The sequence below is a fragment of the Labrus mixtus genome, chromosome 1 (assembly GCF_963584025.1).
Source record: "Labrus mixtus chromosome 1, fLabMix1.1, whole genome shotgun sequence".
Classification (NCBI taxonomy): domain Eukaryota; kingdom Metazoa; phylum Chordata; class Actinopteri; order Labriformes; family Labridae; genus Labrus; species Labrus mixtus.
Window position 1 is genome coordinate 31,981,243 of NC_083612.1, and position 23,083 is coordinate 32,004,325.

The 23,083-nt window shown below is 41.0% G+C and overlaps 2 protein-coding genes across 3 annotated transcripts in view; both read right to left on the reverse strand.

Moving 5' to 3' along the window:
• LOC132977574 (thrombospondin type-1 domain-containing protein 4-like) overlaps positions 1-8,022 on the reverse strand; it is a 49,771-nt gene extending 41,749 nt beyond the window's left edge. Inside the window, exons 1-6 of one of the 2 annotated variants that reach the window (XM_061042265.1) lie at positions 7,786-8,022; positions 7,047-7,102; positions 6,099-6,171; positions 4,555-4,871; positions 3,076-3,502; positions 1,383-1,485 (exon numbers count right to left, since the gene is read on the reverse strand). In XM_061042265.1, coding sequence (XP_060898248.1) covers positions 1,383-1,485; positions 3,076-3,502; positions 4,555-4,871; positions 6,099-6,171; positions 7,047-7,102; positions 7,786-7,797 — 988 coding nt within the window. In that variant the 5' untranslated portion in view covers positions 7,798-8,022. Of the gene's footprint in view, positions 1-1,382; positions 1,486-3,075; positions 3,503-4,554; positions 4,872-6,098; positions 6,172-7,046; positions 7,103-7,681 lie in introns of both variants that reach the window. The other variant, XM_061042276.1, reaches the window with a different exon arrangement.
• A 5,233-nt stretch (positions 8,023-13,255) lies between these two features.
• LOC132977575 (leucine-rich repeat-containing protein 49) overlaps positions 13,256-23,083 on the reverse strand; it is a 29,208-nt gene continuing 19,380 nt past the window's right edge. The window contains exons 14-18 of the mRNA XM_061042291.1: positions 18,549-18,783; positions 17,795-17,980; positions 16,884-16,993; positions 15,177-15,330; positions 13,256-14,087 (exon numbers count right to left, since the gene is read on the reverse strand). Of these exons, the coding sequence (XP_060898274.1) occupies positions 13,872-14,087; positions 15,177-15,330; positions 16,884-16,993; positions 17,795-17,980; positions 18,549-18,783 (901 nt within the window). The 3' untranslated portion in view covers positions 13,256-13,871. The remainder of the gene's footprint in view (positions 14,088-15,176; positions 15,331-16,883; positions 16,994-17,794; positions 17,981-18,548; positions 18,784-23,083) is intronic.

Sequence of the window (23,083 nt, forward strand, 5' to 3'; positions counted from 1 at the left end):
TATTACTTAAACCGATGTATGTTTAAGCACGGTTCAAGATACATGTCATATAATCCTGATTTTACCTCCGCCATGTAGCTGAGGTTATTAAATCTGAGCGTCTGCCTAGCGCGTCAGTCGAGGCTGCGGCACAGAGACGACATCTGTTTGACAGGATATTAAACTGGAGGCTGTTACTTCCATTAGTGTTCGTAGAGAAATGACATTTCAGGAGGTGTTTTGACTGTTGCCTGGTTACTTCAGGTGAGCGCGGTCACAGAGTCTGTGTGAATGAACATTCATCAGTAATCCTAAAGAAAGGTGAAATACTGCAGCGTTTACATCACAACACGCCTTAGCACATATAGGTCAGGCAGCTGAAGGTGACAGCTTTACATTTGAAATGGGAGACCTTAAGTTTGAGTGAAGTACCTATAAGGTTTGGAGTTTCTCCGACATCTCAACATGAAACAGTTTGTGTCAAAACTCCAACACATTTTTAAAGACATGTATAGTTTGCTAGTTTGTTATTAGATGTATTTATTTCCCTTTTCTTCTGACCCTCCTTTAGACTCATGACTCAGGTCCTGTAGGGATGTCAATGTCTGTCTGACGGTTGGTCGACTAGTCAAACTTTTACAAACATGCCATTAGATTATGTCAATCCAATACTATCCCTGAACTGAACTATAGTGCTAACAAAAGGTTTATGTTTGTGGTTGAGGGAAATATCTTTTGGGTTTCCATGACGTTTTGTATTGACGTTTATGTTCCTGATAGATGGAAGGAGAGACAGACTGTTATATTGTCTTCATACTGTATGTCCTGTTCTGCTCTATTTTTATGTTTTCAATGTTTGTATGTCATTTTCAATTGGGTACATTTTATTTGTGATAGTAAATATTCTTACTTTGTTGTTTTTACTATATTTTATCTTAACTTTGTTTAATCTCTTTCTCACTACACATGTGTTTTATTTTTTATTTGTTTTAATTTTCTGACTCTTCTGTCAAAACATGTGCAAATAAACTAAAACTAAACTAAACAGACATATGGACAGACGGAAGGTCTCGATAGAAGTTTATTTTCATAGTTAGCACGCTTATATTAGTATGTGTTGCTAGTTCAAAGACCTTCTGTCTATAATTACAGCCTCATAAAGGTGAAGCATGGCTGTAAATTAGCCTTGTTGTTTTTTTTATTTTATTTCTTATTTCCAAAATAAATTCTGTGGTTGTTCATTTTCTTTTTTCCCCCTTCAGCTTTCACCAGTACAACACCCTTCTTTGTCTAGAATTACAACTGTGTGTTCTGTAATTTAGTCCAAACAAAAGTCAACATAATGTTCTAAACATTTATATATGAACAGACTGTTCATAAAGAGATGCATAAATACAACATACCCTCGTTGAAAGGTTCCCACTCGTACAGTCTGCCCATGAAAGGCTGGTTGTTGTATGAAGAACACTGAACAGCTCGGATGTGTCTGCTGGATGGATGACAGGCCTGTAGACGGACCAACACACATTAACGCATTAACATTCACACACATTAATTTATGTTCCACATACAGAGTCCAACAGGCCAATCATTATTTGACTGCAGAGAGTATACATTTCCTCATCTTCACACTCTATAGCAGGTTATTGACTGATGCAGTCGACCCTCTCTGTTCTAAACATGTGCTTGTATTTGAGGCTTTCTTGCCAAAATCAGTGAGAATCAGGTATTTATATAGAGGCACCCAACTAACTCAACCTCCCTGAGATCTCCATATCTCCTTTGTCTAAACAATACCCCTGGTCTGCTTTACTTTGCTTGAATATCCGTGTCATCACACACTTGGGATTATATACAAAAAGTGACACTGTTTAAATTTAGTTCAATGCAAAGGACGGATGTCCACTCTTGTTCAGTTCAGATTCAACTCCAAGGTGTTCCTAAGACAATACAGTTCTTTGTGTGTGTTTTTCTACTTGGGTTAGTGGAAAATATTTAGTATTAGTATTAAAAAGCCTGGAAGTGTAGTAAATGGTTCACTCCAAAAATAAAGAAGTACATGTTACTATTTGAATCCACTTGAGTTTGATATTAAAGAAACGTGTCACATTTGTGAAACGTTGTGGCTCATTGATGTGTTTCTTAGAGAAACAATAGGGCTCCATGCAACAGAGCAATCAATGATCCTAGTACATAATAACATAAAACTCAAAATGAATGCATTATGGTTACAGAGGTGTCAAGTAACTAAGTACAAATACTTCCTGACCTTACTTAAGTAGAAATTCTGGGTATCTATACTTTACTGGAGTAATTTTTTTCAGCCGACTTTTTACTTCTACTCCTTATATTTTCATGCAATTATCTGTACTTTCTACTCCTCACATTTTAAAAATAGACTCGTTACTCCGATTTCATTTCGGCTTGTTTTCATTTCGGCTTGTCATCATTCAAAATAACACACAAAAAAAAAAATCCTATCCAGATAAAACGCGCCATCCGGATAGAGTGAATTTGATCGTGGTTGGATGAGAAGTATAAACATATACCATTCCGACACACTGTGGCGCGGCCTAAGCTTTTGTCCTTTTGGCATTTTTTTCCCCTTACATTACTTTTACTTTTATACTTTAAGTAGTTTTGAAACCAGTACTTTTACACTTTGAGTAAAAAGCTTGAGTTGATACTTCAACTTCTAAAGAAGTCTTTTTAAACCCTAATCTCTATACTTCTACCTGAGTAATGAATGTCAATACTTTTGACACCTCTGTATGGTTATCATTCCAGAGTTCTAAAGTTTAATACGATATTAGTACAAATCAAACAATATTGATGTTTGGATACCTCAGCAACAAATATAAAAGTCCTCTGCATCCAAAATTGGAAAAGGCTTATTCTTAATTACTAAAATTGCAAGCAAACTCCTGCACAAGACTTTGGTAGTGGAAGGATGCAAATGCATTTGAGCAATGTAGAGAGTGCAGTGCATAGAATAAAATAATGACGCCAATTTGAGCTGTTAATTAAGCTGCTAAATTAATTACGTTAAAACATTGTTAACATGATATTATATTAAGAAGATCGAGATTTGCATACATTATTGTCGCAGATCCTGTAGTGTGTGTGCTCCCCTGTGCAGAAGGAAGCAGGCAGGGGATCGTAGGGTCTCTCCTGGTGCTGCTGGGGTCCAGACGTTTGGCCGCCTGACTCCTGCTGAGTCTCAGCCTGGTTGGCCGAACCGGGCTGGTAGAGAGGGGCCCAGACTTGGTTACTATTTTGCTGCTCCGGCCTTGGCTGCGAGTGGGGTCTGCTGTAGGGACGGAGGTTGTTGGAGGGGTCTAGGTTGTTTGACCTTTGCCCACCGTGGCTTCTAGAGGTGTAGTGGTTGCCATCAGGTGCAGCAGAGCGTCTCTGTCTGCGAGGATGAAGTGAACTGGAGCTCTGGCCTGTATCTGTCGCCACTGGAGCAACATAAGGAGCTCTCCCATAGCCGTACCTCCCTGGGACAATGTCAGAAACCCTCCTGGAGACACACATATTAAGAGAAGAACAATCGACAAATGACTGAGTACCATCTGTCACCTCCCTGTCTACAACTGCACATCCTGAAAGAAAGACGAGCTCAGAATTTGTTTGTTCAACCCACAGTGTACAAAACAGGTCATCCAGAATATTTGGATCGGCATCTTTCTCTATCAAGTATAATTGAGCTAAATTCTTCTTTCATGGCCCTTCATCCAGCTCAGACTTTTGAGAAGCGTCCAGATCCCCTCAGCAGAATTCTGGGAGCCTTTGTTGTTATTTGGCTCCGTAGATTCCAACTCAAACAGCGCCATCCCCCCCCCCCTCCATTACTCCACTGTCTGTGCTATTTGTTCAAAGCTAGGCATGACAGGAAGGAGGTTACAAGGCTGCCAAACACAAGCCAAGCTTTTGACTCCATCCATAAAAGACGAGCTTTCCAGTGAAGGGTGGTCACTTTTAGACTGGGCTTCTCAGCATGCAGCAGAGGGGTCTTTGGAACTTGTGGATCTCGCCAAAGAAAATGGAAAAAAGTTCAACCATTGACAACCATGGCACTCAAATTACTACCAAAACATTTTTCCTCATTTGATGTTGATGGTGTTACAGCACTAATTATGCATAACTATTAGCTTTAATATAATCAAGACGGGTGAGTTCCAAAGAAATGACCCACATACAGTGTTTACCAATAAATATATAAGCCATTGACACCTAATCAGGTTTTTTTGCAGCCAGCCTCAAGTGGACTCTCGAGGAACTACAGTTTTTTTGGGCTTATTCTAAAGTGGTTTCATTTTTCAACACCAAAGGGTGCCACTTGGTTTGGTACTCATTCCATATTGTATTGATCCTCTGTGACCTGTCTGGAAGTTTCTGCCTTTCTGTATTTGATGTGAAGGTATATGTCACAGTACTGCCTTTAACAATTCTTCCTTCACTCCTTTTTAAAGAATGTGCATCAAACAGCCCTGAACATTTTCTAACAGAAGTATCAACACCTCAATTTAACTAAACTTAATCTAATCCCCCCTCCCCAAGATAATACAGTACCTGTGTCCACCAGGCCGGGTCTGTGTCCGCTCCCTCACCTCTCCGTGCCTGCTGATGTTAGAGGCCCTGCCTGTGTGGTGGTGGTGCTGTAGGGGGACTGTTGGCCGCAGGGCTGAAATGATACGACCGGGCTGCTGCGGGGGAACACCGGCTCTTCTGGATGGAGTGTAAACAGGCAGGCAGGGTCTCTTCTGCTCCTGAACTCCTCTTCCACAGGTCCGAGAGCATGTCGACCAGGACCCCCAGGTTCCCCAGGAGCCCTGGATCTCTCCATGCTCTGCCCTGAACTCCTGTTGGGTCTCTGCGCTTTGAGGTACCTGTATGGTGATTAAAAAAAAAACATGATAAGCAACACTGCTAACAGAAAAGATGCAGGACAGTGCATTGTAAATTGTATGCCAATAACTGATGGAAACTCTACCTCAAGGAGAACTGAATCTTCCCAGATTATTTATTTTTCTAAAGATTCAATCCAGTGACCTCATCACTGTCGCGATCCCCTCTGCCTCCCACCTCTGTCCATGAAGCAGAACTCTGTTTGAGGCTATAAAGAGCTGATTTGCCTGATTAGTGGGTGTCTGTTAGTGGCCTGTCCTCTATTGGCTACCTGCATTTTTCTCCTTGTTGACTCTTTCTCTCTGTGCAACTTTGCCAATGCCGTATTAGCAACGATCGCTTCACTCTTCTTTTTGAGGAACCCGCCAGGAGAAGCCCTGTGCCAAGTCGGCTTTATCTGCGGAGCCCCCGTGGAAACCCTGCTCTTTAAGGAGCACTTTGTCTCCATTCAAGGCGACCTCTCTGGGCAAACACATGGCTGTAGTAAAAGCTCAGCTGCCTTTGACTTTTAGTGGACGGAAAGAGAATGCAGAAGCAGCGGGGAGAGTTGGCAGGAAGTTCCTCTCTTGTCAATCAGCCCATGCAGCTATTCAGAGAGATCTCAACCCCCCGCCCCCCTTGGCCCCCATTTTCTCCCCTGCTTCAGCCTTTGTAACTCAACACCACAGTCATCTCCCGGGTCAGCTGTAGGTCACAGAGCTAAACCCCTGGTGGAAACACATGGAGCTGACTCGGGATCAACCTCCTCTAACCTGACAAGAGAGTGTCAGTCGTCTCATCAGGTGCATCCACAAGTTTCTTTCTTCCATGTAGGTCTTGTGGCTCCACAGGTCAAAAGGTGATTGGCTGACAGCTGACATAAGCCCTCCCTGTTTCACGACAATTCACTCATGCTCTCAAGTTAACAGATTAGCACTCAGGTCAGGTTTCCCCCTGAGGAAACTCTCTCTGTTTACCCTCACTGGGACACAGGAGGCAAGAATAAAAGCCTAAAACTTAAGAGTGGCGTTTGATCATGCAGGCTACTCTCCACTTGAAGAGCACTCCAATAGCATGTGCCAAACATGTAATTAAACTGCTATATAAAACAAATAAAATCCCTTTCAAGGGAGGCTTACCATCCTGTGTATGTTAGTTTCAAACAGATCACTCATGTTAGGACACATTCTTTTTCCAGTAGCACCACCTGCTACACAACTGGCACTCACCTCTAACCTGTGGTCTGCGGTGTGCTGGCTGTGCAGGGGGTCCGGCCAGAGTAACAGCAGAAGAAGAGAAACTCTACACAGAGAAAAAGAAGTAGTTTCTGGTGATACATAAATGGCATGGGCAATGGAATTTAAAAAAATGAAATTCTGAAAAACATGGAGAAACAGAAAATTGCATTTACCTTAAAGGATGGACAAAAGACATGCATCTGCATTTTAGTTAAGAGGGCACTGATTGTGAAAGCAGGACCGATACAGATGTTTTTATTAACAGTTGAGCCGACTGCTGCATCCTATACCAAAGGTTGTTGGGTTTTTTTCCACTTAATCATTGCATATTTCTTGGTGTCTGTTTCCAAACGAGCTTTTGATGTATTTAAATTGTTTTAGTAGCCTCCTCTTAAAATTTCACTGGAACACGTCTCTGATCTTTCCCAGAGACGGTTCTGATTCTGTGACACTTGACCATGAAAACATAGCAGAGTTTGTCCCAACAGGTGACTTCTTGTGTCCAATAAAAGCCTCCTCTCAGACCCAGCAGTTCACGCTACAAGCTTGCCATCAATATTTGATGCAACACAACAGGAAAAAACATCTACTGAGATCAGTGATATCAGCCCGTATCACTGTTCAACAGATACATTGGTGCATCTCTAATTTAAATACAAATCATTACACAGGTTTTTGAGAAATTTTATATTAATCTTTAAAACTAATCACTTTGACATATGTGGAAGAAACACTACTATTTCATGTCAGTTGACGGCGGCAAAGTAAAAGAAGGCAGGGCTGAAGGGTGTACACAGCCCGAGGAAGAAGAAATAAAGGAAAGACAGCCTGACTCACATGTTCTGATTTGAAACAACAAAGCTGTCTAGACACATCAAACTTAAAGTATTACAATTAAAACCATTCAGTCATATTAACACATTGGACAGTTACACATACCTGAGCATCCAGACACAGGCTCCCTGCATAGCTCCTGGATTCCTTAAGGTTGATACCTGAATGGAACAAGTGAAGTTTACATTAGTGTACATCTGAGTGGGGCTGACATTTGAAACACAAAGGCTGTGTGTATGGATTCAGGCACTGGAGGAGCCCCAATGCAACCCTAATGCCTAACCACAATCTACCTGAAGAATAAAAACAACACTTTCCCAGAACTACAATTAGTGATTACAATGCTGACAGATGTGCCTTTGCGCCATAGATATCCCACAAATGTGAACACCCTGCCAGACAGTGCCTCAACAGACTGACTCAGGGATAAAGAAAACCACTTCTCCCCACTTGACCATGTGAGTTGACCTCTCTGACCTGTGGCTCCTAATGAGGGAGCCCCCCTGCTGAAAACTGCTACCCCCATTAGACAGCAGGTCTGAGGTCCACAGTGAGGGAGAGACTTTCACCTCTCACCCCCAGACCTTATAACTCAGCCCGGCTTTGCACCTTGTCGATATACAGTTCATTGAAGCAGACAGGGTGGTCACAAAGTCCTCGATACTACATAAATGTTGAATTACTTCAACGTTTACCTATTGTTACTTTAACAGCACATTAACAACCATTATCAGACGTACGTGCAGGTAACTGATGCGAGTATGGTAAAGTTTTAGCAACCCCGCTGTAGTTTCACAGAGTATCCAACACTGTAGCGTTTACAGATCCATTTCCAAGCGCAGACCTGTATCCTCATGGTCGAGACATTAATCCAGGTAGAAATGCAGGCTTTCCCTCCAGAGACTTAGTGCTAAGCCATGAAACAAAAGTATATCCGTATCCAGGGTTATGAATCAAGTCCTGGCGCGGTAGAAACTCCAGACCTGGGTCATCATGGTCCCCGCGGTTCTGCCTTTACGCACGAAGACACGGAGTGACAAAAAGTGGAAACTGACACAGTGGATCAGAAAACAACCTCTGCTGCGCCCCCTGCCGCGAAAACCCACACTATCTTTGTCTGCGTGTGTCATAAATATGCAGGTGTGTGTGTGTGTGTGTGTGTGTGTGTGTGTGTGTGTGTGTCTCCTCCTTTCTCATTTCCCACTCTTTGAGTGGCGCGCTCAGAAGTGTGTGGAGGAGAGGAAGTTATTTTTTCAATTGCTCAGCCTCAGTGCCTCTGACACTCAGCTCTCTCTCACACTGACATGTCCACAGTGGAGCCACAGGCTCGTAAATGATCTAATTTAGCGACTGCTGTGAAGCCAACGCTCCAAAACTGCACCTGGAAACTCCCATGGTGGACACAAAAGGAGTAAAAGTGACTTAGCATTTTGCAGGACCCATCAATCCCTGAAGGTGACATCAGTTCACTTCATTTAACGTGCAGGGGCACATTTCATTGACAAACATCAAATACATTATTTTCTTCTTTTTTTGGGGGGGGGGGGGGGTAATACAATGTTCTTTCATTATTGTGTCTTGTACAACACCTGCTGTAAAGCACTTTGGTTCAACTCCTGTTGTTTTTAAATGTGCTATAAATGTTGTGTGTAAATGTGCAGATGTGTAAGTTTTTTTTAATCTCCTTGTGCCTTTTTTAACAGTGAAATGTATCACTAAGTTAGAAACTTTGCCATGGAAAATGTGAAAAAGGATGCATGCAATTTATCATTTTATCACTTTGTCTAACACCTACTCAGTGGCAGGATTTCAGATATTTAAAATAAAACTGTAAATAAATATGGTAAATGGACTTGAGGTTATAAAGCGCTTTTCTAGTCTTCTGAAGACTCAAAGCTCTTTTACACATCATGTCACACCTACACATTCACACACTGATGGTAGTGATCGCTATGTTGTATCATCCATCAGAAGTAACTAATCCATTCATACACCACCGTCTTAGGAGCGGAAGCAATTCAGGGTTTAGTGTCTAGCCCATGTACACATTGGACATGTTGCCCAGCGGGGGATCGAACCCTTTGCTTTGGTAGCTTTGAGGGGGCATCAGTATTCATTCCAGTCTGTTTTATAACTAGTTAAAAACTCCTCACAGGAGCTTTAATATGGCAGAAAAAAAGAGCTTTACTCTCGTTTACAGCACACTATGCCACATACATCATGCAGCTCATTACAGCCATTGTCTTGAAACACACTGGCTTAACAATGCCTTCATTATGTAGCCAAACATACTGTGACATCTATAAGTGTGTCTGTGAAAGTGTGTAGCTACAGTGAGAACACTCCCTTCATGCACCTCTGCACAGTATGTAGAAGTGTACATGTCTTTGTGTGTATCTGCAGGGGAGCTGCTTCTGTGATTGGCCCCTCCGACCGGCCGCACTGGTGCGTGGATGTTGATGCTGCTCAGGAATTTGCCTTTAACCCCAATGTTTCCAAACGCCTCACAGGAAAACAAGGCTCCAATTAAAGCATCGTTAATGAACTACTGTTCCGGATGACCCAACGGAGGCCTTTCCAGACAACATCCAGAAAGAGGAGCCGTTGTCGTTTGACACTGGACGAAAATATGAATTGAACCTGCCAATAGACACTCATCACACTGAGGGGGAAAAGTACTCTTCAGAATTAATACATGTTGTATATCATAACTATGTGCAAAAATAAGTTGATTTGTTCATGATTCATTTTTAAAGTGCATACAGTTGTTTGTTGGTTTCAGATTTTAAGTTGCACTCAGCAAAAATCTGGTATTTGACCTCTCAATGAACTGAAACAACGTTTGCAGATGGTCATTTTTTTTATAGTGCAATGCTCTGAATAAACAATGCACTTGGTTCATCCCAGGAGATCTAATAGTTGGTCCTGTGAGGTGGAACAAATTGGCAGCCATGTCTCCAGACCGTGACAAAAGTCTATCAGAGGGTTGAGCACTTCAACACCGCAGCCTCCAAACTCGTGCCGAGCTTTATTGCTTGTCAGTCACCCAAACACAAATTGTGAGGATAAAATTGCCTGAATGTAGTCTTTTGTTACATCCATAATAGAACAACAGTGCTGTCTATTCACTCTCTCTTTCTGTTATTAACCTCCTCTGTGTGGCCAAAGAGTTAGGTTACCAACCTAGATGAAAGCCATTTTAATGAGCCTTAAAAAACTCAAATCAGCTGAATGTTCGCAGCAACTTTCAATTTCCCCAGGGGACAATAAGATGGATCATATTGTATTAACAGGAAAAAATAGTTTGCAGATAATTAAATCAAATGTTTACCACCACCTCTTAATTGCTTTAATTATTTTTATAAACTAACTGATGATTTCTCTGGTTCTACGAAAAACAGGCATTTCTTTTCCTTAGTTTTGGCATTAAATTAGGAAGGTAATGTATTTCTTTAAAAAAAAAAAAAAAACATAGGTTTATCTATAAGGACAGTAGTAGGGGAAGCCTTATCCAGTTTTCTTTTTCAGTAAAAAGAAGTTGAGTGCATAAATGGATGAGTATCATAAACCTTAGGCTGCACCTCATGCAGCACAAACATTTGTTAAATTTACAGTTGTTATCATACTCTGACAGTCATCAAGGCCTGGACTACTGCCTTCACTCTCTGCCAAAAATATAAAAGATGAATGCCAACTTACAGCTCTGGAAACTATCAAAGAGCTGCATTTAATTTGAATTAAGGATTGATTGTAGGCCATTACTCACAGAGAGTATAGACTTTAATGTGAATGTGTTAAGGCTCAAGAAGACACTGCCCTGCCTGGACCTCTGCACAACTCTCGTTAGAAACATCATCTCCCCTCTCTGCGTCTGCACACTGCCATGAGTCACAGAGTTCTGTCAATCCTCTGGGACTCCACATCTCTCAAGATGCTGACAGCCATAGTCCCATAAAAAGACAAAATGTGTCAGCACAAAACAACGCTGTTTATCAGAGCTGTTCAAAACAAGCTTACTGCAGCTTTATGATATCAGGCGTTTCCTTTCAAAGCAGACACAAGGAATTGATGTCCCATGTTCATATGAGAACTTTGGGGGACTGCTGCCAAAAAAAATCAAAACATGCAATCACAATTCCCATAAAACATGTTCATGTATTTGTCTTCTTATTCAGACCGATCTATTGGACGATAGGCTATACTCTTTATTCTGCTATTAGAGGGAAGTATGGAAACAAGTCAAATGAGAAAAAGGGCTGGAACATCTTAGGCTGATGGATCAATGAAGTTCTGATATTAATCAAGCCACTATAAAAAACATTTGTTTTAATGTATTTGTCTTGACTACGAACTGACAAAACTCAAATGAAGAGGCCTCACACATGACTGTGTAGGAGTCTGCTTGTGATCACAGATTATATAAGAAGAGGACACAGCCAAAATGGAGTCATCCCATTGGCTGCTAGATGACTGTTTTGTAGTATTGGTTTGACATGGTTGGGGGGCAGAGAGAGAGAGTGCTGCTCCATGATGAGTAGTGGAGCATTAAAGTCCAGAGTTGTGTGATGAAGAGGGGAGAGGTGGAGGAGAAGGGAGAGAGAACAGCTTCCTGACACCCTGGTGGATGAAGCTGTTCATGAGTCTGGTGGAGCGAGCTTAGTGAGATGGTACTCGACCCATACTGCTTGTGGCCTCTCACTGAGGAAGTCCAGCAACCAATTATATAGTGAGGTGTTGAGGCCCAGTCAGACCAGTTTTTAAATCAGCTGTTGTGGTATGATGGTATTGAATGCTGAGCTGAAGTCTATGAACAGATTTCTCACATACGAGTCTTTGCTGTTAAGGTTCGGTGAGGGCCGGGTGGAGAGCAGAACAGATTGCATCCTCAGTGGACCGGTTGGCTTGGTATGCAAACTGGAACAGGTCTAGGTTAGTGGGGAGGATGGATTTTATGTGTTGCTTGACAAGCCTTTCAAAGCACTTCATGGGGATGGGAGTTAGTGTGAAATCTTCTGGGTGTGCTGTTTGGTCCTCACTAATGGCCATACATTTCACGAAGTTCATCATTTCTGTCTGTATTGTTGGATGTGGGGGGGGGGGGGGTATAAACAGCAAACAACTGAACCGCTCTAAATTCCCTCGATAGATAGAAAGGTCGGCATTTTATGATCATATCATATAACTCCACCAGAGGTGAACAGTGTTTACGTACCACCACAGCATCCTGACATTTTTGCTCAAAATGTTTTATTATTTATAAAATTAACATTGTGTGTATTGAAGAAGACTGTACACTCAATGGGATAATTGTGCAGGTCAGGTTTTTTTTTTTTTAAATCAACTAAGGACGTTATTTTCTGATTCTGTATTATTCAATCAGACTGAGTAAACCCCTGCTGGCTATTAGAAAGAATGCAGGTTAAATGCACTTCTGTGCCCACCTCAACAGTCTCAAGCTTTTATATGTTAATAAGAGTCCACTTTTCCAGAAACAGTGAACAACCTGGGAGGTTGAGAGGAACATTCACAGAAAGACATTACAAAACCTGAAAACTAGCAATATTCACCAATACCCCTGAAAACCAGCACAAAGCAACCAGACACTGAGAAATGACAAACCCTTTTAACGCATTACATCCTGAAGTGATTCTCACCTTCAAGTCAAATACCTGTGAGCTAAGCATTCATCTCCTGTCGAGCTGATGATGCTGGACAGCAACCTGTCAAGTCTTGGGTGTGTGTGTGGATATGTTTGACACTCCATCGACCCTGCAGTTACTCCTCCAGGTCGTTGGTGTGCTCTCCACCTACATGCCTGATTAATAAGGGTTAAAAAGTCTGTACAGGATAGTTTAGGTGAGGGGAGCACGAGCAGGTGGTGAGAAACTGATGAAGTCTGTCTGCCTTCAGGGACATTCCAGCTTGAGTTGCCACTGCCTAGAGGACACTTAATGGTTGCTGGGCGTTATGGCACACACCCACGCACACAGGAACACACACAGACACAAAAATAAACGCAGGTTATGAGTTGTTGATTATGCATGTTGATGATTAATATCAAACTTCGTAAGAGGCACCAGGGAAGATCAATTTGAGTATTAACATAGTAAAGAGGTGGCTTGCATGCACTTGCATCTAAAAGTAAACAAATGTCTATTGTGACTGTTTGCTGCAGAGTGATTTCTGTTATTTGCCTAGATAATTAAAGTTCACTTGATATGACTTCACGTGGTTTCTTCGGACCTCGACACTGATTTCTAGGAAAAAAAACAATAAACACAAAACTGGGTGTTAATACATAATCTTTAATACAGAAAATCAGTGGTAAACAAAACAAAGGTCCTTGTCCTTACTTGTGTCCTATTTATGCAAAAAGAAGACATTGTGTGAGAGTGGTGCATGAAAGAAGATTTAAGACACAGAAAAATCATTCTAGTCTCAACAAAAGAGACACAGGTCATTTTCAGCTGATGATGGTAATGATAGAGAGGGCTCATTCAGAAGGCTTTAAAGTGCAGAGGATGCTTGGTATGGACCACAATGCAATGAGTCAACTAGTCCCTTTGACCTTCTTCAAGTATGTTACTGCTCCAAGCGCTGAAGAATCAAACAGTGTGTTATCAGTGAAAATGTACATTCAATTAACGTCATGTTTATTTCTTCAGACTTTAAAACAGTCTACATCCATGCTAAGAAAGGGTTCCCACATACTTGGGAAATACATCCTTCAGTTTCCAAAGATTGTATTAACTGACAGTCAGTAACAGTGTCTCTCAGTGATGTTGAAGATGGAGTTTGACATGGCATCAGGAGAGCTGTGTGTGTGTGTGTGTGTGTGTGTGTGTGTGTGTGTGTGTGTGTGTGTGTGTGTGTGTGTGTGTGTGTGTGTGTGTGTGAGGGGGGGGTCTCAGAGTGAACCTTTGGTCCTCTTCACTTGGTCTCAGAGATCTTTGCAAGGCTGGCTTGGCGGAAGGCGGCTCGGTCTTTCATCTCCAACACACAGTCCCTCACCATCTCAGCAAACACGGAGGGCCAGAGCTTGTGCAGAGCCTCACCTTTCAGGTAGGTGTCTGATGCCCTTTGGACCAACTCCTGGAGGTACTGCTCTACCATGGCAGAACGCTCCGACGACTCTACACTACCCTCCTATGAGTAAAACAAGATAATGTCAGTCACACTGATACGTTTATCACAGAACAGGTATTTAACATGAACGCTTAACTATTATCTTAGGTGAATGAATGTAGAGTATATATTTCTTAACTTCCAAAATATGCTTTTTAAATCAGATTTTGTCTATTTCTGGCCATGTGTGATGACCTACATCACTTAAGCTAAATAATGTATTTTCCAGCCCCATAATCCCCAAAGTACATGGTCAGTACAAGTTTTCTTCTGTTAAATAATCAAACATGACTTACCATCTACATGACAATGATTGAATATATGTTGTCCTTTTATGTGTAAATTATATGAGGCATCAGTGAAAAATACACTGTTTATTAGAAGCTAAAATCCCTCCCATAAGTGATAAAATCTAAAATGATGTTGATTTAACCAGTGAATGCATAAAAGGAAAAATCAAAGTTACTTTGAAATGTCCTTACAACTGATGAAAAGATGAACAAGATGGAAACTTGTTGACAATGTTGGATCTGAATAGGATGTGAAAAGCAAGAATGTCATACTGATGTTGAAACATGGACCCATATTGCCTCTAAAGTTCTGATATTGAAAAACACAGTTCACTGCAGGACCTCCTGAAAAAAGGTTTGTCCTTTTAGCAGAAAATAATTGAGGCCATTGTAGTTAAACTGCTGTAATATACTTATTTAAAGACTTAGAATGTATTGTTGAGCACAACATTGGTGTACTACTATCAGATGATAGTGTTGAAATATCTGTGATGGTAGCTAGCTGCCCACATTGTAACTCTTGTGACTTGAGCACACTCAACACAAACACATCGATTCTACAAAGTGGATGGTGAGTGTCAATTCCTTTCTGATGGAGAACTAGATACATAATGTATGTAAACATAAGTTTTAATGCACTTGCATGAAAGAAACATTTTGCATTTTCAATGTTTTGTTTACCATCTGATGAAGTAGAATTTTCTTTTTAAAAGTACATGCAACAAGGAAAGCAACATCTCTTTAGTGGTTCAGTGGGTTGACTGAGCTGTCAGTCAATCTCATTACAATGTTTAAAAAAACAAAACAACAACGAGCTGACCTCAGGGCTCTCTGCACTGCAGTCTCTGCTCGGGTAGTTGAACAGCGCTCTGCTCAGGCCTTCTCCCAGGAGCTTCCCATTGTCTCGCAGCTCCTCCGGACTGAGCCCTGCCCGCCGGCCACGCCCCTCCAATAAGAACTGCAGCTGGCGTTTCCTTCAGGGAGAAGAAAGGGAATTAGATACAGAGTAAAGATAGCACACAGAACCCTTGGGTGAACAAATGCCAGAACACCAACCATATTAAAAGTGTGTTCATGTTCCTTCATATATCACTCAATCCTATAGAACTGTCCAATTTTTTTTTAGAAAAAAACAAAAACTGACTTTCTTCACAAATCAATCAAAATTAAATAGAAAGAGCATAGTCAGTTCTGTCAGTGGGAGGGTTTCAATTTCACTTCTATCTTGCAGCAGCATGATGTGCACACTTACAAAATAAGTAGAAGACTTTAAAAGTGATGTAAACGTCATCCAATGTTGCTATCTATTAGTATCAAATCTCAAACATCACTGCACCAACATGTCCCACAGGTCAGTGCCAGGATGAAACATTATTTCTAGATGAAGCTGCAGGCAAACATTCCATATGGGATAACAGAGTTTGCAAGGTGGGTTTGAGTTTGTCGGTGTATGCCAAATAGAAGTTCTTAGTGAATTACTGTGTAGATCAGTCACACATCACGCTGACTAACAAGGTAAGACAAGTTTAAGGAAATGTGTGTGTGGGTAAGTGTGTGTGTGTCTATCAGGTTTGAAATAAATTCTGTTTGTGTAATGGAGTGCAAAAAATCCATTGAGAGAAAATCAGTTGATATCATATTGGAACTTATTCCAACTCGGTCAAACAGTACATGTACGACTATCCATGCAGACAGGATGGGAAAGCAATCACCGGCAAAGTGCAAGCATATTTTTGTCAGATAAAAATGCTCCAGGCCTTTCTTTCTTTTGCATCGACTTTTGTATAGAGCAGCTTTATACAATAAAGTTAATGGAAGCAGATAATCAAAAACACAGTATCTACATCACAACTGAATAACTGAAAATGTTTTTCTCAATTTCTCTTCTGTCCACAAAAATTGAGGCTATTTAGACCTACATGTACTACAATAACAAGTCAGATGAATTCACCGGGCAAATTTACCACCTTTAAATGAGCAGGAATACTGTGTGCAGCTTTGCTTGTGAACTTTCACAATTGAGCCTGCCCTCAATCTACAGATGATATAAGATAAGATCAATTGTTGTGTGTGTGTGTGTGTGTGTGTGCGCGTGTGCGTGTTGGCAGAATTTGGCTTCTTTTTGCAAGGATGTTGTTCATTAACCAAGAGTGACAGAACTCAAGAGCTTTCTGCTGAGGAGAGAGAGGAATGTTTGTGTCAAAGTGCCAAGTACCCACCCTTACCCTGAGACTCATAGTCTAATTCCCCTGGCTCCTTGGTGCCAGGCTTCATCTCACTGTCTCACACAAATGTGAACACACAGACCTAAAAATATACACATGCAATAACACCACACACAGGCATGCACATACAAGTACAGTAGCCTACAGTACACACTTACAAGCTGTAAGCTGTAACTCATATACACATCGAAGAATCCCAACATTCTTGACATATTTAAAGGAACAGCACACACTGCCCAGGACAGAAACACACCTGTCATCAAACTGTTAATGTTGGGTTGTGTTTGGGATCAAGTTATTACCTGGACTCCTCGAGCAGCAGGAGGAGACGGCAGCGTGGAGTTTCGGTGGCTGCTATATGACCCAGTGTACCAAACACACGCTCTGCAGCGATCACATCATTCATGGTCACCTAAGGGAGACAAATGAACAAAAATTTGAACCTGGAAGTTATAGCCTTGGGAAAAAGAAAACTCTGTAATGTTTTATCTGAGTACTTTTTACAGAAGCGATTAATGATAGGACATAAAATGAACAGCTAAGGCAACAAAAACTAAATTTTAAAATTTTAAAAACTTAAAAACGAGTAAAAGTGGCAATTGTAGATCATGTATCCTTTACAGTCTTAAAGGGGGCTATATTTGGGTTAAATCATGAGGTAGATAATTCTAGAAAACATAGTACAATAAATTAAAGCAGGGAACAGGAGAGTTATAATCTGACTTTTTATTTCTTTCTGACGGTCAGTTTGAAAAGAAGACTTTACCATTTTATCCAACTAAGCACGGTATTACATGTTAGTTAAAGTCCTTTAGAGGTTCTGTACTGGCCCAGGCTAGCTGGTCACATCGCTTCCAGTGATTGTGCTGATTGAAGCCAATCAGCAGTTTAAAGTAACCTCACATTTAATGGATTCTCTTAGAAGTAGTAAAGTATTAATCTTCTCAGCTCTTCACGAGAAAGCCAGGTTTCTTCTCAAAAAGATTTCAACTATTACTTTAAATTTTTTCAGATATATTTCAGATCTAAAACATCCAAACAACATTTAACAAATGATATCTTGTTTTACATAGTAACAATTTGACTTAATACCTCATAAGAAGAAGTTCAAATTGTCATTGGTTAGGTAACTACATTTGTGTCTCGCAAAGGGGACAGAAGATGCCACCTTCAGACAGAAGGAGGACTGCTTTAAAAGTGAGCTGGTCCTCACCTCCTGGCCATTGATCCTCTGAAGGTTGAAGTGGTTGAGGCGGTAGATGATGAAGGAGCGCCACAGAGCCAGACTGACCACTGGGTTGCCCTCTGGGTGGATTGTCAGCTGGTCCAGACGCCTCACCTGAGCCAGGGCCGCCAGCTGTGGCAGCCGGCTGATGTTGGTTTCCAAGAAGATCAGATGCTGCAGAAAATGTTATGAAATCATATAAACTTTGAAACAAGTCCAGTTGTTTTGATTGAGAGCCCCCTGGCGGTGGATTTTACATGTGCGTTTCATTAGTAAAAAATATACGTCTTGATCATCATCAAGACATTCTGATGCCAGGAGCAGAAACACAAGTGAGGAAGCCAGTTGAGGCTAAAATAGAGAAATGTATATTGTGTATTGTTAGACCTAGATTTAGTTTTGTCATTTACCGCTAATGCAGTACTTTCTTTCCCTTTAAAATTAGATTTTTTTCCACTAGTTCTGCCACAAAACCTCCCACATGGTGGCAGTTAAAGTTTTTAGGTTGGTTGGGAACCAACACAACTGTAAATCGGGCACCTTTCTCTCTTTAAGTGAGATTATGTTGGAGTATCTTGTGATTACATAAGCAAAATCTTTACTCTTTGTCTAGTGTCATTGCAGTTTGGTTGTGGATTATGCTAAGCTTTAACCTTAACCTCATCTGTGTCTGCTTCTTCTTGAGGAAACTTATGTCGACATCATCCCATGGTTCATTTTGGTATGTGGCTTGTGACCTTACCGACAGATTGGGGAACTTGACCCTTGTTCTCGGCAGTGTTGGTACAATGGCGTCAAAGTTGATGTAGCGAAAGGTTATGACAGTGACAGCACCAGCAGTCTGGACTCCCCAGCCCCTCTCCAGGGCCTCCAGGGCTCCCAGTCCGAACAACCGCAAAGTGTCACCATCAAGCTCCGCCAGGTGACTGTCAGAGAGGGACAAGCTCTGAACACTGCCGCTGCCCGGCTCCACAAGCCTGCATAAACACACGGACAAAAACAGTCTTTATATGCTGAATGCACAGAATTTGTTGCCTTTTGAAACCTGAAGACACTCTTTGGGCCAAAGTGCAATTTGTGTGAAAAAGCAGTCATTGTACTACAAAAAAGGCAAATGCAACATCAGAGCAGAACATGAGAAGTCCAGTCAATGTCCTGTTTGTCTTGTCTAATTGCTTTGCAGTAGAAGTGCCCTTCCAGGATAAGAGAGTCGTGAGAGTGGAGAATCTGGGGGAATCACAAGGAGACCTTATCTCTCTGCCTGTTCGAGTTCACGTCCTCAGCCCTCTGCTTCAGCCAAGAATCAGGGGAATGTCAGCATAGCAGGGCATCAGATGGCTACTGGCTGCCCGGTACTCAACACTGATCAATTTGGATTCCGCCCGCCAACAGCTAATCACCCCTATTCATATTTCACACCCTCCCAATCTCGCTGCAACAGAGCGGCAAAATGGTTTGAAGACTAATCCTTTTGATTGCAGGACTTAAATCCAAGATTCTTGTTGAGACCCATTTTTAGAAAGTTGGTGTTGAGGGATAGAATAAGAAAGAGAGATGAAAAGGGACAACAATCATACAGCAGACAGAGAGGTACATGCAACTTGAAGCTGAACAGTAACAGAAGCTCTAGCCACCTTTGTTAGAGACACAGTAAGACTGATCCCCCAGGAGCTGACTCCTCTCTGATCAAAGGAGAAGGGAACATTTTCTCTACTTACTATTCAGTGAACCGGAGGGAGGGGGTCATTTTGTAGAATTTAACTAATAATTAAACTGCATGAGAAGGAGAGGAGTGAGCGATGCATTGATACACTTCTCAGCATTAACTAAAACTGCCTTTGTAAAAATGTGAGAATAAAATTGTAAATAAGATGTTTTTCTTTTCATTCCTACATCACATACTTTAGAGAAGGCAACCCCATTGAAAACTGATTGCATCATTGTAACATGCTGTAGATCAGAGCAAACTGCTGTTTATAATAGATTCCTATAGAGCTAATGTTGCTAACTGTTGTTCTAAAGTCTTTAACAACAAATATATTCTATCTCCTATCAAATAAGAAAGAAAAGGAGGAATCATTCTAATTTAGAAACAAACTCAATTAAGTGATTTATATTGTAGGGAAGAGAGAGGGCAGTGTGGATTGTTAGTATTTGGTCAACAAACAATAATCATTGCCTTAAATCCATTAAATATATGTAAACTGTTGGAGGAGGAACATGACACAAAATAGACTTCACGTCCTGATTCATGCTACTTTGGCGAAAAGACAGGTGAATGGTCATGTGCCTCAGGAAATGCAAAGTGCAGTTCAAGTTTTGCATGCTTGTGTTCATTAAAGAATACACTGTCTTTGAGGCCATAGTTAGCCTTTGAGTTCAGTCCGTTTTAATAAGTTCAGTTAGGTTTAATACCTTTTGGGAGAACTACAGCTGAACAAAAAAAAGGCACAAATTACAAAGCAAACATAAACAACAACAGGATTAATCGTGTTCTGCAGCTTGATAAACACCAATAAACCAATAACTGACAGGGATTAACCCACACAATCTTGTATACTTGTATCCCGGCACAATATTTGATACCCCAAATAAGGCTCGCTTAATGAAAGCAAGTCTCAGTCAAACATCAAGGGGTGGTAAAGGAAGAAGACCGTAAAAACAAAATACACATCTGTAAAAGTGGAGACCTTCAAGAACACAGGTCCACTTATCTTCTCAATTTGACACTGGCATTGAGAGTTATGACAAGGCCTCTAAAGAGTAGAATCTCCCTTGTATTGTGTGCAGCTACAAAAAGCAGGTATACAAACATAGGTATTAACACATGACTTCCTCTTCCAGATATTTCAATAAGTATTTAATAGAAAGAGCATTGACACAGTGCAGTTGTAATGTTTAAAGTAGAAATAACACGATCTGGTAGTAAAAATACTAAACGTACAAAGTCCTGCTGTGTTCTGATGTAAGAATGTATTGACAGATACATTGGACTTCTCAGCTATAGATGGGGAGGGGCCAGACCTTTCTACAGCATTTTAATTGTCAGGACATGCCACTCATCTGAGATGTCAGAGTGCCAAAGGCAGCAAATCTGGAAGGGCTGGTGAAAGAGATGAAGCGTAACATGTAGATAAGTAGTGGTAAGAATTAGTACTCCTCAACTTCTGGAAGTGTGCCATCAACACAGCCTACACTGTGCCACATATTGTTCCCCTTCAATCACACCCGAAAGGCAGCCAGGTGGCCCTGAATCCCCTCTGACATGAACCTAGCGACTAACACAGAGTGAAGAAGGGAACAAGGCGGGGAAGAAAAAATCTGTCACAATTACATGGGTACTGCTCTGGCTTATTAGACTCTGAATCTAATTCAATTAGAGCTATCTCACTTAATCCTACAGGAGTTTTAAAAAGGACATCTGTCATCTCTCAAGAACTTAATCCCCCCAAAGACATGGCTTGTAACACACATACATACTGTACACACACACGTCTCCAGTTGCCTAAATACTGTGTGGAAGTGACATGTATGAAACATTGCTCTCTAGGCTGCCATATCAAGAGAGCAATATATCATGTCACTCTGTCAAAAAGTGAAAACATATGGTTCAAGTGGCACTAAGTGGTGCAGATGATAGGCTTGTTGGGTGCTGAGTGAAGCAGACAGGGTGATTCAAAAGTGCTTTGTTTTAGATTTCAGGTTCCATTGGAGAAGTCTGCAGAAATGCTTTCGCATCGTTGTGAAAATAAACCGTTGATTTATGTGCCTGAAAACCCACCTGATCAAGATCTCTGCACCATTCTGATTAATCTAGTGTTTGAATAGTAAAAGGCCTGAGTGTTGGGTAATAACTCTTTAACATAACACTGCCACTCATCTCTGCTCCCCTCTCCTATGGGAAATAAAGTCAAATAAATCTTACATTGTTTGCAAAGGAATAAAGATGGGCCTTTGCCACTGTAAAACTTTGGCATTGAACCAGACTTTTGTCTCAAACGTTTCATAGCAACTATTTGGCACAATCATGCTTCGTGTGCTGTCAACATTCAATTCAAACTCGTTCTAATGTGTCTCCAAACTGGTGCTGCTGACGACAGCCAGCGATGACATCATGCTCTTCTTTTTACACATATAATTATGTCTTGTGGGCATGTTTTTGTTTGTTTTGCACATATAACTATTCTTAATCATAGTGATTGATCACAAATATTTTTATTTTTGAGTGCGTACATTTTTTCATTGTTGTTTTTTTAACATCTTTACATTTTCCTGTCATTTTCCATTCTTCAAATTCGTAATTTTCAGAATTCCAAAATGTTCACATACAATTCCCATCTAGCAGGGGTGGAGAGTCAAAGGTTACAGCAATAATACTAAACAAAAGTTTAAGATAAAAAAAGCATTATAGAATTGTAAAATTGGGTCTAATCACCCAATTTTACAATTCTATAATGCTTTTTTTATTGTTTTTTGTTTGTTTTTTGGGGGGGGGGGGGCTTTTTGCCTTTATTGGATAGGACAGTTGAAGAGAGACAGGAAATGTTGGGAGGTGAGAGTGGGGGATGACATCTAACGCTATGACGAGGACTATAGCCTCTGTACATGGGGAGCGTGACAGAACCACTAGGCTATCAGCATTCCTGATCAGATATGATTTTTTATGGATATTTTGGTTCCAAGTGATTATGAAAGATAATCTGAGATAATATGGATTATTGTGCTGCATACATTTCTCAATCAGGCTTGCATTTTGTTTTGTGTAAAAATCTTTCTTTTTGTAAGTAATTGGTGGTGCCAGGTTTGTAAAGGCCCTTGTCATTCTGTAATTTAATACTAGTAGAAGTAATACAACACTCAACTCATCAGAGTGTATTAGACTGAATCGCGTGAGTCCTGCTCATTGACACAACCTGTTAAACCACATGGCTGAAGTTATAATACAACCATTAAGGAAAGCCATTGAGGGATGTACTCTGGGGCCGTTTTCATATCCTGAAGCAGTAAAGTGAAGCCATCTTTGAAACATGTAATAATAGTCCTTGACACTGCCTCCAACTTTCATCTCAGGCCTCCCCCCTCATAACTCATCCAGACCTGGGCAATCTGTGTAAGAGAGAGTATATCAGAGCCCTATGCTCACATTAGACTGAGCACAGACTGTTGATCTAGAGCCATTCCAACATAGGAAGAAGACATGCATGTACTGAATTTACCAGAGAACCCAGGGAAGCACATAAGCAACCAAAACCCACGCTTATGGAGTAAGCATGCAGG